Raw genomic sequence first — 16,591 nt, forward strand, 5'->3', positions numbered from 1 at the left:
CCTCTCCCTGTCCTCCCTTTCCCAGAGTTTTTCCTTGTCCACGTACCCCCAGCAGCTCCAACCACGAGTTTGCAAGAGCTGGGTCTGTTGGCAAGGCAAAAGATCAGTTTCCAAATAATCTTGTTAAAAGGGCCAGATCTGAGGTGTTATTATTAACATTATTTACATTATTTAATTGTCTGTATTTCCCTGCTGCAGGAGGGAATTGGATCACTGTGATTTTTAATTCTCTTTCGGGAAAAACAGGCACGACAGGAGCATTTCTGGAGGTTCACAGGGAAGAAACCTCCATGTATTTTTGTTTCAGAGGGTTCAGTTTGTTCCAGCAGAGCTACACTGGTTTGCACTAGCTGAGAAAAAGCATCTCTTGGAAATGTCATTTATTTCTATGCTTTCTCCCATGGACTTAGTGGCATCTAAAGTTTTAAGTATGATTCATAATAAATCTTTGCTACTCTGCTCGTGCAAATAGTTGTCATCCCACTAAAAAAGTGACTTGCAAAGATAATATCCTCTTGCTGCCTGGTGCCTCGGCACTGGGAATTGGGCTGGTTTCGCTTGCAAAGAGGGAGTTTGCTGCTTTGAAAGCTGACGGGAGGGTTGAACCCTTTGAGCTGTTGCTGTTTCAGATAACTCCTATGGGAATGTTCCAACAGTGTCGACACCCGGATATGCAAAACTCATCTGTCATTGCCCTATTGTCCCTGTTCCCGGGGCTTTCTGGTTTGGCTTCTCAAGGCTGGTAAGGCAGCAGCGGTTGGCACCGCGGCCGTTGAAGGGCACAGGGGCAGGTTTGGGTGGGGGTAAGCTGGGACGGGTCCGTCCCGGCTCACCGGGGCCCCAGCTGCAGCTCTGGGGCCATCCAGCACTTCAGGTTGTTGTTGCTTATGGCAGAAAGGGGTTTAATTCTCCCCAAAAGCCACGTTCATTGCCCTGGGTGGAGGCTGCAGTGGTGCCCGACAGCACACAGAAATCTTGAGGGGGTCTAATTCCCACCCAGGACCATTAGCAATTATGGTATCAATGGCAAAAACGCAATTTTTTTTTTTAATTAATTTTTTTTAAGCCTAAGTTTTAGATTATACAACAGCTGGTGGCCCGAATGGCCAAGCTGAGCCATATCAGTGCTAGCCCAGGACCAGCACTTTGCTTTTTCCCCACTTGATCCCAGCAAGAGGCAAAGCTTTTTGGGGGGACGCAGGCAATTTAGGAGGGACAGAGTGGGGCTCTCACTGTCTCCGCAGCTGGACCATCCCTTACTTTCTGCCCCTGAAATATTTTACAGCTGCAGATCGACCCCAAGCGTGCTGAATTACACACTTTTAAAATTTCAGGCCTTTTTTTTTTGGTTGGTTTTTAATATTAGCAACGAGAGAGGCTTCTGCAGCGACTAGAAGATGCTGATTGTTACTGCGAATGGGGTCTCCCTCCCCTAATTAGCGCTAGGAAGAGCGACGCAGTGTTAAAAAAAAAAAAAATAAAAAATTAAGAGAAAAGGATGCTTTGTGCTTAAAAACAGCAGGTTACCACCACGAGGGACTCCAGCCATGCAAGTAGTAGAGGTAAGGCAGGTAGTGCCAGCCGCTGCGCGGAGCCAGCAGCGATGCTCCGGGCAGCTCGGCTGCTTTGTGCCCCGCCAGCCGCGTGTCCAGTCTGCTGATTTCGGAAGCGACCTGTTTCCTTTTGGTTTTATACCTCCTGTTCTGGAACCAGATTTTCACCTGGGTCTCGGTGAGCTGCAGGTTTTTGGCCAGGTGGGCTCGCTCAGGGGCCGAGAGGTATTTTTGGTGGTTGAATTTCCGCTCCAGTTCGATGACTTGGGTGTGGGAGAACGCTGCCCGCGAGCGCTTCGCCTGCTTGGGGGGACGCTGGGCGATGGGTCCCAGGGTGGGGGCACAGTCTGACCGGTAGGTCTCCGCCGTGGCATCTGCAGGAGGAAAGAGTTGAGAATTACCCACTCAGAAATTGCCCAAATCGCTTGTTTTTTCCCTTCCAGAGAGCAAAATATTCATATTATTTTGGAAATATTTTCATTTAATGGAGTGAATACCGCCTTAAAGTCATATAAGGGAGTTTTTTCTTCCTAAATCCCACTTTCTTAGTTCATATAAGTGTTCACTATGAACATGCATTCCATATGAACAGGCATTCCATATGAACATGAATTCCATATGAACATACATTCCATATGAACGTACATTCCATATGAACATACATTCAAGGGACTAAAATAACACAGAAAGGGTTATCTCGCAATGCTGGTGGAGATCTGCCCAAAATCTCAAGGTGCTGCTGTTACCTACGTTATGGCATCGACAGCTCTTGAGATTTTCATTGCAGAATTCATATTATTAAGCCCTTCTTTGAAACATCCTCTCTGCAGTGTCTGTGGGAAAACCCCGATTCCCAAAGAAAACAAATTTTTATGCTCAGGGTACAGAGGATAACTCAGAAACGGGAAATCGATGCAGCTTAAAGCAGACCCCAGTTAGAAAACATGGAAAATAAATTCCTCTCTTTTCTCTTCCACGGCTCCAAGGCAACGCCAAGCAATTTTGGGGCAGATTTTTAACCCTTCAGGTCTGGGCTTACATCTAGAGCTGCAGATGTGGCCTCAGATCACGACTCCAAAGCAGCATCTTAGCGTTTGCTTCTGACTGATTTCTCGTGGCACCTGAGCCACGACCCGGAAAGGTGCTGAGCTCCCTGGGAAGTGCCACCTATAACTGCTAAAACTTTCTAAGTCACTTCATTTATGCAGTTCGTTCCTTTTTGTGTATCACCCAGCTTGGGATGGAAATAGGCCAATTTATTTTTTTTTTTCCCTTTAGTCATTTCTCAGTATATTTTCTTAAGACGTGAACGTAACGCTCGGGATAGAAGCAACGGGCTGAATTCCCAGCTTGTGTAAATCGTGGCTGTCCCACTGAAATCCCGGCGCTGTGCTGATTTGCACTAGCCACTTTCTGGGAGATTTGGTACAAATTTTAACGATTTTCGTAACAATCAGCCTGGTGACTGTTTCTGAACTCGCTTTTATGTAGAAGCTTCTTTTAATAGAATTGAAATGTCAAGCCAAAATTCCCCTGGCAAGGGCTCTCTTAGTGAGCAAGAGCCGGTCACTGGAGAGTTTAAAATTGGTTTTTTTTTTGGCTGTTGCAGGGACTGCTTGGACAGGGAAAGGCTGAGTCCCCTCCTGCAATGCCAGACACACCACTCCAAAAAATTTCCTTCGGAGTGTGACTTGCTGCTGGGGGGAAACGTTATTCCCTGCGCTGGATTTAGCGGTCGCGTGCTGGTAGTGTCGTAGCAGGAGGAGCAGGATTGTAACCTCGCGGTGGTACGAGGCAGGAGCGTGCACGGGGGGATGCTGAGCCCCGCTGCAAACAGCACAAATTCAACACGGGGACTTCCAAAATATCCCCGGAGCGGAGGCACCGAGGAGCTCAGCTGCGGTGGCATCGTGTGGAGGACGGGCACAAACCGCCTCTCTGAGCCAGCAGCCCTGAGGTGCCCTCGCTGGGGACCTCCTGCATTAAAAGGGAACTTTATTTCCCAGGATATGGCAGAAAATCCATCCACTGGGGACTTTTTTTCAATGGTGCTTTAGGCACATTCAGACCTTTGAGTTATTTGAAGCACCTGGCAAAAGGTTTGCACGCAGTTGGCGTTTTCTCTCACTTCCCTGCTGCCGGAGCACGGATCCTCCCTGCTGTGTAAAGCCCGGGCTGTTCGGCTCCGGGGTGCCCGACACAGCCGGGTCTGGATCCTGCCCCTTGCTCAACCCAATGTGGACACGACTGATCCGTTCCCCGGCCATGGAGCTCAGGCAGGAGCTTCCACCCCCTTACCTGCGTCCGTCTCGTGGAGTGTCCCTGGGGCTGGGGATGCTCCTGGGGGATGAGGGCTCCTGGGGGGATGCCGTGGGGCAGCCCCCAGGGCTGAGCTGCCCTCGCTGCCCTCCACCGTGGCCATCCCCGGCTCCCCATCCTCCGGGCTGCCAAACCCTCCGCTCTTGCCCCACTCCGACTGCGCTCCCCGCTCTCCTCCATCCCAGAGGATGTCTTGGATGAGGAAGGATGTCCGGGGTCTGGAGGGGACGGGCACGGTCTGCTGGACTGCCGCCGGGGTCTGGCTCATCCCGGCTGGGGTGCTGCTGGGTGCTGTCTGTCTCCTTGCCGGGAGCACCCCGGCACTCCTCCTCCTCCTCTTCTTCCTCTCCCTGCCCAGACTCCCGCCGCCTTCCCACACTCCGGGCTCTGCGTTTATACGGCAGGCAGCCAAACCTCCCAGGCCTGATTGGAGATCCCTGGCAGGAGTCTACGCCCTTCACTTGTGCCTCGGCTCCCGCGGGTTTTCCGGCTGCTTGCTTCTCCCTCTTGCTCTGGATGCCCTTCCCTCCGGGTCTGTGGGGTCAGAGCCAAACCTCAGCCTCCTCCTTTTTTCCCCCCCCCATTGCTTCTTTGCTGGCAAATTGTGCTGGTTTTGGCTGGGATAGAATTAATTTTCTTCATAGTAGCTACGGCAGGGCGATGGTTTGGATTTGTGCCGAAAGCAGCGCTGGTGAGAGCAGAGGGATGTTTTCGGTGCCGACACGGAGCCAAGGGCTTTGCTGCTCCTCACCCCACCCCTTCAGGGGGGAAAAAAGGGAAGAAAATGAAATTGTTGGAGGTTTTTTGTATTTTGAAGGATTTGAGGGGTTTGTATCCAAACCTTCCATGTTGATGCGCTTTCAGTTTGTTGGAAAACAGAGAAAAATGTCAAAGGCATTTTCATTGGCTTTGCAAAGCTGCTGTGATGGGAGCTTTACCATGAAAGTGAAGATATAGCAGGCAGCGAGAGCGGCTCCAGAGACAAACGCTTGCACGGAAAGGAGAGGATTCACATGGAAATTTAAGCCTAAATCTCAGACTAATTCCTCGACCAGCTGTGGAATGGGACAGCATTTATTTAAGAAGCCTTAGTGCCTTTATACACCGTCCTGCAAGTCCCTGTGTTCAAAGGCATCCGAAAGGAGCAAAACCTTCCCCATTCCAAAAAAACCCATGAGTCGAGCTCTCTGTTATAACAGATTTTTTTTTTTTTGAGTATCCACTTTATTTGTAGTTGTTCTTCTAGAGTTTCTGTTTGGAAAACAACTCCCCACTCACCGCACAAACAGCTGCAAACCCCCCCAGATGTGGGCAGCACATGATTAAAAAAATCACCTTGCCCCATCATAAGGTAATGCAATCTGGCGAGGAAGCTCCTGTGGGAGCAGGATCCGGCTCCTTGGATGTGGGTGAGCAGCATCCCTGGGAACTGCAGGCACCTCCAGAGAAATGTATGTATATATACAGTGACCCCCTATAGCCCTGTTGTCCGCAGACCCCTTTTGCTGTTGGAATAATGTAGTGCTGATCACCTCTTCTATTCCTAAACTTTACTCAAACCTTACTTTGAGCCTTTACTCAAAACTTACTCAAGCCTTTACTCAAACCCAACTCCTCATCTTCAGCCAAAGAGCCCAGGTGTGGGTTTTTTAACCTTATAAAGGGAAACAATAGATTTCCTTGACATCCCCTGAGGACTTTGTTGATTTTTTAGGAGGGTGTTTGGTCACGGCAGCCCAGAGCCCAGAGCAGGTTGTGCAGACGTGCCCGAAATTCTACTCTTAGCCTGCCCTTTTCTCTCGGCCTTTAATCTGCTGATGCTCCCGACTTAGAAAATGTCCCCCTATATCCACAGTATTGGAAAACTTCAGTGGCTTCAATAATTCAGCCTCGTTAACCTCCTATAGTCTAAGAAATGGAATCTGGAAAGATTTATGAAGAAATTGGAGCCAAAGGGTATTGTTGGAGCCATGCCCCAGCTGCTGGCCCTCTAACCCCCCCAGCTGCACTTCTGGAGAGCAGATGAGGAGCTGGCACAAGGTGCTGCCGTGGTGGGTGCGATGCCCCATGGCTCCCTGCCCGCCCACACCAGCCCTTAACATGGATCCCGCTGTGCTGCCCGGGGCGGGGGCTTGGGATGGAAGGGGAGCCCCGAGGGGCACCGGTGGGTTGGCTGGCAGGAGCAGGGCTTGCCCGAAGGCATGTTATTGCCCAAAGGCATGTTGGTGTGAGCAGGAGCAGAGCGCTGCGCAGGGATGCTCTCTCGGGGCAGAGAGCCATGCCACTCCCTGGGGAAACCCTGTGCCCAACTTGAGAGCCAATTGGCCCAGGATGGGAGTTTTGGCCCAGGACAGGAGTTTTGGGGCAATGTGAGCTGATTTGTGTACGTGAGTGTGTTTGGGAAAGCTTGTTTTTATAGTGGTTGGTGTAACAGGTAATTTCTGATTTGGGCTGAAAACAGAGCAGGTGTAAAGCAACAGCCCTGACGTGCTGCAGAGAGGCAGAGGACAGAAGGGATCCAGCAAAAACCTGGGGTTTCAGGGTACCCTGATGCCATGGGAACTGGGCTTTCAGAAAGCCCCTCCAAAACACACGGAGGGGCATAAATGATGCCTACAGAGCTCCTGATTTCCATTTTCAGGTGTTTTTCCTGAGCTGGGGAGGGCAGCAATTCCCTCCTTTGATTTTGGTCTTTATTTGGGGAGAGTTTCATGTGATTTGCCTCACTTGATTGCCGAACCTCCAAGGAAAATCTCTCAGTGTTGTTAAGACTTGCAGGTGAGCCCGTGATGCTGCTGTTCCCCCGATATCAGCCGCATTTCCCATTGCAAAGATTCCATCGAGTTCCCTGGCAGCTCCAAAGCCAGGACAGAGACTCAGGACCCAGCTGATTTTGGGAGATTGATAACCCCGAGTGAGTGTGGATGGATGAAGGGGCGGAGAAGGGGCAGCACCCAGCGCGGCTGTCACCGTACCCAGTCCTTTCCAGGATTTGGAGCGGCGGGACGGCGAGGAAGCTCTCTCGCCAGGAGGGTTTTTCTGGTTTGATTTGGATGTCAGGGATGTCCCGTTCAGGAAGGGAGTGATGGGGCTGAGTGAGATTAGAGATAAAAGCTTAATTGCCTCCTGCAAGTCACTTTTCACCAAAAGCAGGGAGGATAAGAGGCTGTCAGGAAAGGAGTAGGGAGGAGGGAGCAGCATCCCGGAGCGGGGACAGAGGTTACAAGGGGGAGATTTTGCCTGTCCCATGCTGTGGAAGTTGTGTGGATGTTGTTACAACACCATCACTTTGGTGTTGTAGTGAAAAGGTTTCTGTAACCCAACATTTTGCATCAGACATTGACCTTTGGGTGTTTTTCCCCCCCTCCCCAATACAAGTCAGGGCTGCACCGGGGGGCCATGGGCAGCCCCAGGAGTGGGTCGGTCTAAGGAGGTCTCACTGGGTTTATTCCATACGTGTGAGGCCGTGGATTTGTGCCACCTGCTCGGGATGTGGCTGTGCTCCCCTTTGATCTGCCCCGGGACACCACGACGGCGTCCAGCTCTCCTGCGTTTCGTAAATACCTCGATGGAGAGATGTATGTGTAAATATCCACAGTCCTTTGATCCGGCAAGGCGCGTGGTGCCGACGGATCCTGGTTTGGGAATCCTGCACCTCTTGGTTCAGCACCGGTGGCGTTGGTGTAATTCAGATGGCACCAACCCCCCATGTGACCCTGTGAGTTGCCCCTTGCAGCTGCCCCACAATGTACCCACAAACCCTTGGTACCAGTAAGGAAAGAGCAACCGAGAACTGGAAACACTTGCCAAGAGTTAGGGAAGGGGTTAAACCTTGGGAGCTGCCCAAGTTTGGTGATGATCTTTCTTGGTTAATTATTAGTATTAAGATTGATTTTGGGTGGTTTTTTTTTTTTTCTTTGAGTCAGATTTTGATGCTCAAATGCAAATTGTGGGTGGGAAAAGTCAAAATACTAATTGAGGAATGGTGAGAGAGGGAAAATAATACAATTTCACCCATTTGTTTTTTATTTGCAAATAATAATAATATTAAAGACAGAAATGAGCACCTGTGCTGGAAGATATTAAGAATATAAATCAGAAACAATTAGAGGAACTCAAAGCATTAAATAATGTTTGTAAAAAAGTGAATGCACAATGATGTGCACAGACCCTGTTTTCCGGTTGTCCTTAGGAAGAAAACCAGTGTTCAGACCCTCTTGCCGGCCGTCCACTGGCATCCTGGAAGATCAAACCCTCTGGGAGCGGGAAGGGCCAGACTCCGAAATGTTTGTGTTTAAATAAATAAATGCTCTCAGTCCTCGGGTCCCCAAAGTCACGGTGCTGGAGCGGCAGCATCCCCCTCTCTGCTGACCTGCCTTTGCAGAGACGTGGCCACACGAGCTGCCTGGAGGGGTTGGATGCTCCGGAGATGTCCCACTGTCCAGGCTGGCAGAAAACCTCCGGATTCGGCTCCGGTCTAGCCGAAGGCTGAGCTCTGGAGTGGATGGGGGCTTTCCTCGGCACTTTTCAGGTGGTCCTGACCTCCATGACCATCTACCAAGCCCTGATTCCTGCTTGCACAGTGGCTTGCAAGCACGTGGGCTGGTGCTGAGCAGTGCTGGCCATGCCCAAGCTCACATCCATGGCGTGGCTGCCAGGGGTGGCGTTGGGGGGCACCTCAGTGTAGCCCCCCCCATAGCCAGCACCATACAGGCTGCTGCTATAGGCACTGTAGTAGGAGCTATAGGAGTAAGGGCTGGCGGTGATGCTGTATGGGGCTGGGTAAGGCTGGGAGCCCCCAAGACAGGGTTTGCCGTCCCTGACCAGCACGGGCACTGCCACCCTGCGCGGGGGCAGCGGGTGGGCAGCCAGCTCCAGGGATTTATCTTGCCTTTGCCTCTTGCACTTGTACCTCCGATTTTGGAACCAGATTTTCACCTGCGTGGAGGTGAGCTTGAGCACGCTGGCGAGGTGCTCCCTTTCCGGCGCGGAGAGGTATTTCTGTTGCTTAAATCGCCGCTCGAGTTCAAACACTTGAGCTTGGGAGAACAAAACTCGGGGTTTTCTCCGCTGTCGCTGCTTGGGAAGGTGGCAGGAGTCGGCTTCCTTCTCGTCTGCCTCGAAAGGGTGGGAGAGCAAACATTTTCCTGCAGCAAGAAAAACCCAGAGCAAAGTGAGACCCAAGCCCAGTTCTGTTCCCAGTGAGGGTGTTTCCAAAGGAGGGATCAAACTGGGACTGGGACCCTCTGGGAAAAAGACGAAGGAGGGTTGATAGCTGGTAAATTTAATATGAACTTCCCTGGGATGTTTAATGGGAATTCAAGAAAATTCCTCTTTTTTGGATGGAATTAGAAACCTGACTGTTATGTGAATTTTGGATATTGCCTCGTTTTGGTCCCGCCTGTGCTGTTGCGGGTGCTGCCATCGGGGCAGCCCCAGCCTGGAGGGGCACAGGGCAAGCGGGGTACGCTGTAGGTTCATGTACTCCAAAACACACCCCCCTTCCCCACCGTCCTGCTCCGGAGGGACGGAAGCGACTGCAGTCAGGATTTACCTCCGGCGCTCGTGGGAAAGGGGAATCCCACAACTCTCTGAATTTAAGCAAAACCAGAAAAACGAAGGGGCTGGGAATGAACGAGGAAAAATTGTTAGATCTGAGAGAAGATGTAAAGCAGTTGTTTTGTGTTTTGTTGTTTGTTTTTTTTTTCTAATTTGCTGGAGTTTTGTGTGGCAGACGGGCCAGCCGGGGGTCCTGCGCCGCGATCGCTCCCCAGCTGGTGGGATGCACTCGGGCAGCTGCGGCGGGGGCTCAGGGAATTTGGGGGGGAGCTGCGGAATTCCTCAGGGAATTTGGGGGAAATGGGGTGCTGGAGGGCTCCGGCTGCAGGTATGAAGCCGGCGGCCAGCTGTCCCCTCGCTCCCCTCGCCCTCCGCGGGCTCCCCTCTTCCTCTCCGGCTGTCGGGCTCGATATCCCAGTGCCTCCCAGCGCTCGGGCTTTAGTCCTACCGGTTTCTCCGTTTCTCCGCTCTGCAGCCGCTGGGCATTAGGGAAACCCGAGCAAAAGAAACTTTGTCGGATTTTAGCCGCGGGGAGAAGGGGGCCCCGTCCCATCGCCGCTCCGCAGCCGCATCCCCGCCGCCGCAGCCGGTTCCGCGCCCCCGGGGCCGGTCGCACCTTGGCGCGGCGACCCCCGTCCCCAGCGGGAACAATTTACGGGGCATCGAAACGGGGGTTTGTGTCATCGAAAACGGTGGCGATTTGTACCTTTCGGTAGAAAAAAAATCATCTATATCCACCCGCCCCCCCGGACCGTCCCGTTTCCCCGAGGGCAGCCGGAGCGGCGGGGGCGCGCGGGGCGGGATGAGCGGCTGCGGCGAGGCTTACCGGGCTGCCCGGAAAATGCCCTAAACGACCAAAAACCACAAATCCTGGGGGGAAAAAAAGGAGGAAAAAGGAGTAAACTCGCCGTGGCCCGCGGCGGGCAGCGGGGAACGCGGGCTCCGCCGCGAACGTGGCTGGAGGGTGCGAGGATGCAACGGGCGGCTCGGCTGCCCTCGGTTTTCCATCCCGGGGGAACGAAAGCGGCTCCGCGGGGCCCCCCCCGGCCCTGCCGCCCCCCGGCCCCGCGGGTCACTTACGCGGCGACGGTGGCTCGTCCTCGCTGCCGGGGCTGCGGGCAGCCCGGGGGCCGGGGGCGGCGGGGGGTCCCCGGGCAGCGCCCGCCCGCTCCAGGTTGAGGATGTCCTTTACCGAGAAGGGGGTGGGCAGCATCTTCCAGGGACGGGGATGGAGGGGGGGGGCCGTCGGAGCCGCCGTGCCCGCAGCGGGGCTGTGCGCTCCGGGACCCGCTCCCCGCCTCTGTCCCTCCTGCCGCCGCCGGGCCAGGCACCACCTCCGGCCCCCACCGCCGCGCCAGGCCTGGGGGGGGGTCCCCGGGGGTTGGAGGGAGCAGGGGAAGGCGGGTCGGTCCCTGGGGTGGAGCGGGGGGCTCTCCCTGCCGCCCGGGATGCTCTGACCCGGACACGGCTCCCCAGGCGCTGCCCCCCCCCGCCTTCAGCTCCCGAGGAAGGAGCCAGACCCCTTCCTCTGTGTTGCCAAAACAAGGGGAAGGACAAGCGGGGGGGATTTGGGCTGAGCTGTAATAAAACAAATCGAGTTGAAATGAGCTCCATTAAGGTCACATTAGCGAGCGGCTTCGGGAGATAAGGGCTGATAAGGGGCGCAGACCACCTAGCTCCTGGGACGGGGGGAGATGCTGCCAGAGCCCCCGCCAGTGTGGGCTGCCTACCAACAGCAGCCCCCAGCCCCAGTTCCCTCCCAGCCTGTCCCAGTACTGCCTTGGAGGGTGCGCACTGAGCTGGCAGACTCCCCTGCCAGGGCATGGAATGGGATCGGGGTCCCTCGCATGAGTTTGGGGAGCAGGGCCGGGTCCTGGTAGCCCCATGGGGCAGTGGGGAGGCAGTGGGGAGCCCCACCAGCCGTGGGGTGATGCTGGGCCTTATCTGGGCCCAGTGACCGGCTCTTTCAATTAAAATTCCTGGCCGGCCTCAGGGGCTGGTGTTTGCTGATAGCCCTGACAGAGCAGAGCTAGTTTTTGTCTGGGTTGGGCCGGTATCTCTCGCACCACCGAAATAGCCAAACGGGACTGTTAGGAGAGGCTGAATAAATAAACTACCCAAATGCAGGCAAGGAAGTGAGGGGCTGGAACAGGAGGGAAAATAAATACAGTGGCTTGGGGAGAAAAGTGCTCGCAGCCCCACAGGTTGCTCCTCATCTCTGCGTGGTACACGGGTTCGTTCCCGGCCCCCGTGGTCTGTGGTTTTAGCTCTGTGTGTGTTCATGCCCATGGGATGCCCCTGCCCACGGTGCCTTATTTTTCGGTGTAAAGTAGGAATTGTGAGCAAACACATCGTGAGAAACTCTGAGCTCAGCTTCCCTGGGAGGTTTCGCAGTGTGTGGCGATGCCTTTGCAGGCCCAGGGTGCAGCATCTGCTGAATCCCTTTGGAGGGGGGAAGCCCAGGCCCTCCTCAAGTGGTTTCTTCGGGGCTGCCTTCCTAGAGAGCACTCACTGTCCTCTGAGATGGCTTCAAGCCCTTGCTACGGGCCTGATTCTGCACTCTTTACACTTGGTAGGAGTGTGAATTTTTCAGTGTGACTTTTGCACACTGAAAAGATACCTGGAGGTACTGGTTTTTTGCTTCTTTTTTGCACTTGCTGCCTGCACCCCAAAATTTCTGATCCCATCCAGGAAGGATGCTGCAGCTCACATAAACCAGCCCAGGCTCCTGGAGCCTCCCACCCATGCTGGCACCATGGCGGGTCCCTGCAGCCCTTCACCGTGGTCCCCACGGACACGGCTGGCTCTGGCTAACCCATCCCCTGAGGTGGGTACTGTGCCCCATTCGCAAAGCCCCTTCCCAGTCCCAGGCTGGATTCATTGCCACGTCTAAGTGGCTTGTTTGGGACTGGAAACACCAAAAGGCGAGAGAAAAACAGACAGTAACATTACACCTTGGCTTGTTGATGGTGGGAGGCAGCCGGCGCCAAGGTAAAATGCTTGGCTGGGATTGAGACGAGCAGGAAGGAATTGGGGTAAGTAGCTTTATCCGCCCCTAATGACTCGGTGCAGCCGAGATTAATGGAAAGGCTGGAGTTTGGCTCCCCGGACCTGCAGAGAGATGAGGCACTGGGTGGGTTAAGAGGGAGAGGGAAGGAAAACGGAGTTTAACCCAGGGCAGCTGGCAGTGGGGCAGGATCAGTGCCCCGTGATGGCCGTGGGGCCATGCTGGCTGCTCCTCGTCCCGCTCCGTGTGCCCCACGGGTCACAGCCAGCCCTCCCTTGCTTGCAGAGCAGCGATGGCCTCTGACTCATCCACAGGCTGGGATGAGGCTTGTAAATCATCTCCACAGCCACTCTCCTGCCAAAACCACTGCCGAGCCTGCCCAGCCCTGGCCCCGCTCCCTGCCCCGTGCCCGGGAGCTTCCCCGGTACCACGGACATTGGCACCCTCCAGGGCTCGGGCCCTTTCCACAGTGCCAGGGATGGACCATGGCTCTTGGCTGCCACATTTTGGCAGCGAGAGCCCACTGGGGGATTTCTGGGAAGGAGACTAAGAGGATCTATCACAAGCGATCATAAATCATCAGCTTCTTTTTGACTGGCGAGTTAATTTCATTACTACTCTCCAGAGACATTACTCCTCATTTTAACTAGGTTAGATGAAATCAGGAGAAAGCAGCTTCTGGCCACTGTTGGGCATTTAAACAGGAGGATTTCGATGGCAGCTGCACAACCGCAGCTCCCAAAGTATCTGATTTCTGCAGCTATCACTGGGACGCATCAGGATCCCGATGCGATGTCGGAGAAGCATCCGAAGTCCTGGAAACCCGACTCTGCCTGCCAGGAGCGCGGTGGGGTGGGCAGCCCTCCCAAGGCACTCCTGCCCTGCCACAAGCTTTTGTTTTTAAAGTGCTTGGAGTGAGGGAATAGTGGGAATAATGGGAATAAAAGGTATAAAGGGAATAATGAGTGAGAGGGAGTTGCAAGCACAGAACATGTGTATAGACATCTCTGTGGAGTTTGCGATTGCTTTGATGTAGCTGAAACTAAACTTAAAAGGGTTTTCTACACCCTCTCCCTTTTCCCAGCTAATTTCTGTCCTTTCTCATCAGTGAAATAAAACAAAAAGCAGAGAAAATGGAAGCGATGGCAGAGAGCGAGCGGCAGGCGGGTGAGGGAAAGCAGATTCCCTCTCCAAAGCTTTCTAATAAACATCAGGGGAAAAAAAAAGCAGAAAAACGTGCTTGTTTTCAGAAGTCGTAGGATAAAAATAACTTTGAAACTTTAGCAAGTTTTCACAGGGAATCAGCTCTCTGCTCGGCTCCGAGACGAAGGCCACATCTCTGCAGTGCTGGCGCAGGCAGGCGGTGGGCGAGGGCAGGGTGGGAGGACGTGCAGGCAGAACGGGCAAAAGGCTGAAATGCCACAATTGGGGCAGACTGTCATCTCCTGCCCACTATTTATCTCTTCCCCCCCCCCAGTTTAGCCACCTCTTACCCCTTTGAGACAAGCCAGCACTTCCCTGGTGCTCTGCTCCGCTCCCAGTTACTCTGTTGAAATGGGTTTTATCACCATTTTTTAAATCTATTATTTTTGGATTTTTAAGGACCTGTTGAAATCCAAAGAATTAAAGGGACAGAAGGTTTCTCAGCTGCCGGGAGGAGTTTGGGAGTGACTTAAACCAAACCCTATAGCAGAGCCCTGGCCCAACTCGTTGGCCAGCAGTGCCCTCTGCTTGGCCACCGGAGATGTGCAGCCTGGTTTCTCCTCTCAACTCCGAAACTGAGCACTGAAAAAGGGGGAAAAAAATTCCCCCCGTGCTCCTTCACCCACGCTGTTAAAGAGGAGGGGGTCAGCGGTGCGTATGGGATCGCAGAGGTTTGGGGGGTGCTGTGTCACGTGCGGGAGATTAAAATACCGGTTGGTGTTAGAAGTGCTCTCACCTTCTTTTAAGCAGGGGGGTTAATTTTAAACAGGATTATTTTGGGGAAACATCATGACTGATGCAGTGTCCCCCAGTGCTGGCAGGTGACTGGAACAGGTTTCCCAGGGAAGTGGAGTCACCATCCTGGAAATGTTCAGAAACGTGTGGGTGTAACACTTCAGGAGATGGTTTAGTGGACATGGGGGTATTGGGTTGACAGTTGGGCTTGATGATCTTAGAGCTTCTTTCCCACCTTAGTGATTCTATGATTCTATAAAGGAAATCTGAGCTCCCAAAATTACATTCTGAGTACTCAGCCATCACTTTTTCAGCTGCAGGGAGCATCCTTCATCACCCCATCGGGGCTGCCCACTCCTTCCCTGTGTGTTCCCACCGTGACAAACACAACGTTCCGGTCCGCAGTGGGCACACGGGATGCTGCATGTGTGTGTGTCACAGCACCCATGTGCGGGGCCAGGGGGATGCAAGTGCTGAGGCTGGTAGCTGAAGATGCTGAGCAAGAGCAGTCTCCCCACAGAGGTTTTGATGCCAAAGGGCTGCCCTAACCTAACGAGTGTCACTTGGACTCAATGATCTTAAAGGTCTTTTCCAACCTAAGTGATTCCGTGGTTCTATACCTGGACATTTTGGTCAGACCCTTCCTGCTTCTACCCTCTTTCCCTGCAAAAACAGGTCTGGAAGCAGCCAGGGTGCAGCCTTGCTCCATCCTCCTCTGCCCTTGGTGCCACCTGGGTGGCCATAGCGAGGATGACTGAGGAGCAGAATCTTCACATCTTTGGGCTTTCTGGGATTTGGGCAAATTGCTGGGGATGCTTTCAAGTCAGGGCTGGGCAGGAGGTGGCAGCGAGAGCAAGGTGAGGGCAGGAGGAACCCGGGGGCTGCCGGAGGGGAGAGGATGGGTGCTGGCAGACTGGGTGGGTGCTGGATGATGGGTGCCCAGGCGTGGTGGGGGCCACAGACCCAGCGGCCTTCTGTCGGCAGATGGCACAAGAGCTGTGGCTGAGTGCCGTGGGCAGTGACTGGAACTGCTGGGAGGAAGGATTGGAAGGAAAAAATAATTCATCACCCAGCAGCTGGCTGGTTGGCACTGCAGACGACCAGCGAGGGGCCCTTCCAGCCCCCTCCCCAGCTCCCAGGGAGTCCCAGCAGGAGCCAGATCCATTGTCTCTCCCACCAGCAGCTCCGTTAGGGTTGGAGCATCCCAAACTCATCCTCAGGCTTCCCGCAGCTGCATCCTGCTGCTTCGCCGGGCAGCGAGGCTGCGGAGCTCCCAGCTGGGTTGTTCAGGAGAGAGCCGAGGGGTTATTTAATTCCCTAGAGCAGGGGGCTGAGGGGACCTGTGAGCATGGTGGAAGCCAAAAAAACCCCTAACTGGCCACGCCAAGGAAAACAGGGGTGAGACGCGGCGAGAAACGTATGGAGGTTTTGGGATGCAAACGCTCCTTGGGGAAGGGGGAATTTGGTCTGCGCCTCTTCGATGCTCGGGGTACAAAGTGGGATCCAGGTGCACGGCAGAGCTGTGCCCTCCCTGCCCTCCTGCCATGCCCTCCCTGCCCTCCCGCTGTGCCCGGGGGGGTGTAAAAACCCCCCTCGCTCTCAGAGCTGCACTGGGGGCTGTTCCCAACAGGTGGGCAGGAGCGGGGGAAAGATGAGCCCAGTTATCCCCCAACCTCCCGATTTCACCTCCCTGAACCCCAAACCTCAACATCCTCACTTAAAAAAAGGGGGGTGGGTTTTCTCCTTACATCCCTGTCGCGTCTGCCCAGCGGTTTGCGGAGATCAAGCACCGCACAAATGTTCTTTATTATTGGTTTTGACAGGCTGGGTTGAGTGGGCGGCCGGGGCCTGGCAAACGTGCTCGGGTTTGCTTTCAGCTTTGGAACGACTGCAGGGCTCACCACATCTGTTGGGTTGGTGTTTTGTTTTGTTTTGTTTTGCTTTCTTTTTTTTTTTTTGTTTTGTTTTGTTTTAATGGGAGACATTTATTTAGATGGAAGAAAGATCGCTTGGATACTGGGCCAAAAACGTCACTTAAAATATCTGGGCTAAACAAGCTCCTAAAAGAAGGAGAATTGCTTAATTTTTTTTTTTGTTGTTTTTCTCTCTGATGTCATCTGCGGATTCCGCAGGCTGAAATCCCAGGCATGATAATATTTAAATAAAACGCAGCCTCACATAATTCACAGGGCAGAGGGAAATGCATCATGTGTTA

At 53.8% G+C, this 16,591-nt stretch overlaps 2 protein-coding genes and 1 long non-coding RNA gene across 3 annotated transcripts in view; 1 reads left to right on the forward strand and 2 right to left on the reverse strand.

Moving 5' to 3' along the window:
- Nucleotides 1-16,591, forward strand: part of LOC147526670 (uncharacterized) — a 31,049-nt gene that overhangs the window by 8,363 nt on the left and 6,095 nt on the right. The window lies entirely within an intron of this gene.
- On the reverse strand, nt 1,524-4,720 carry NKX3-1 (NK3 homeobox 1). Its single transcript, XM_086627976.1, has 3 exons — nt 4,714-4,720; nt 3,852-4,259; nt 1,524-1,927 (listed from the first exon to the last, which is right to left on the reverse strand). Exons 1-3 carry the CDS (start codon nt 4,718-4,720, stop codon nt 1,524-1,526), a joined length of 819 nt encoding a protein of 272 aa, XP_086484102.1.
- On the reverse strand, nt 8,427-10,644 carry NKX2-6 (NK2 homeobox 6). The gene is made up of 2 exons (XM_086627977.1): nt 10,512-10,644; nt 8,427-9,019 (listed from the first exon to the last, which is right to left on the reverse strand). Exons 1-2 carry the CDS (start codon nt 10,642-10,644, stop codon nt 8,427-8,429), a joined length of 726 nt encoding a protein of 241 aa, XP_086484103.1.

This window comes from Tauraco erythrolophus, chromosome 29 (assembly GCF_009769465.1).
Source record: "Tauraco erythrolophus isolate bTauEry1 chromosome 29, bTauEry1.pri, whole genome shotgun sequence".
Classification (NCBI taxonomy): domain Eukaryota; kingdom Metazoa; phylum Chordata; class Aves; order Musophagiformes; family Musophagidae; genus Tauraco; species Tauraco erythrolophus.

Coding starts and splice junctions, on each gene's coding strand:
- NKX2-6 (XM_086627977.1), bottom strand. CDS start 10,644: ATGCTGCCCACCCCCTTCTCGGTAAAGGACATCCTCAACCTGGAGCGG. Junction 9,020..10,511: donor GGACGAGCCACCGTCGCCGC/GTAAGTGACCCG, acceptor TTCTTGCTGCAG/GAAAATGTTTGCTCTCCCAC.
- NKX3-1 (XM_086627976.1), bottom strand. Junction 1,928..3,851: donor ACTCCACGAGACGGACGCAG/GTAAGGGGGTGG, acceptor TTCCTCCTGCAG/ATGCCACGGCGGAGACCTAC.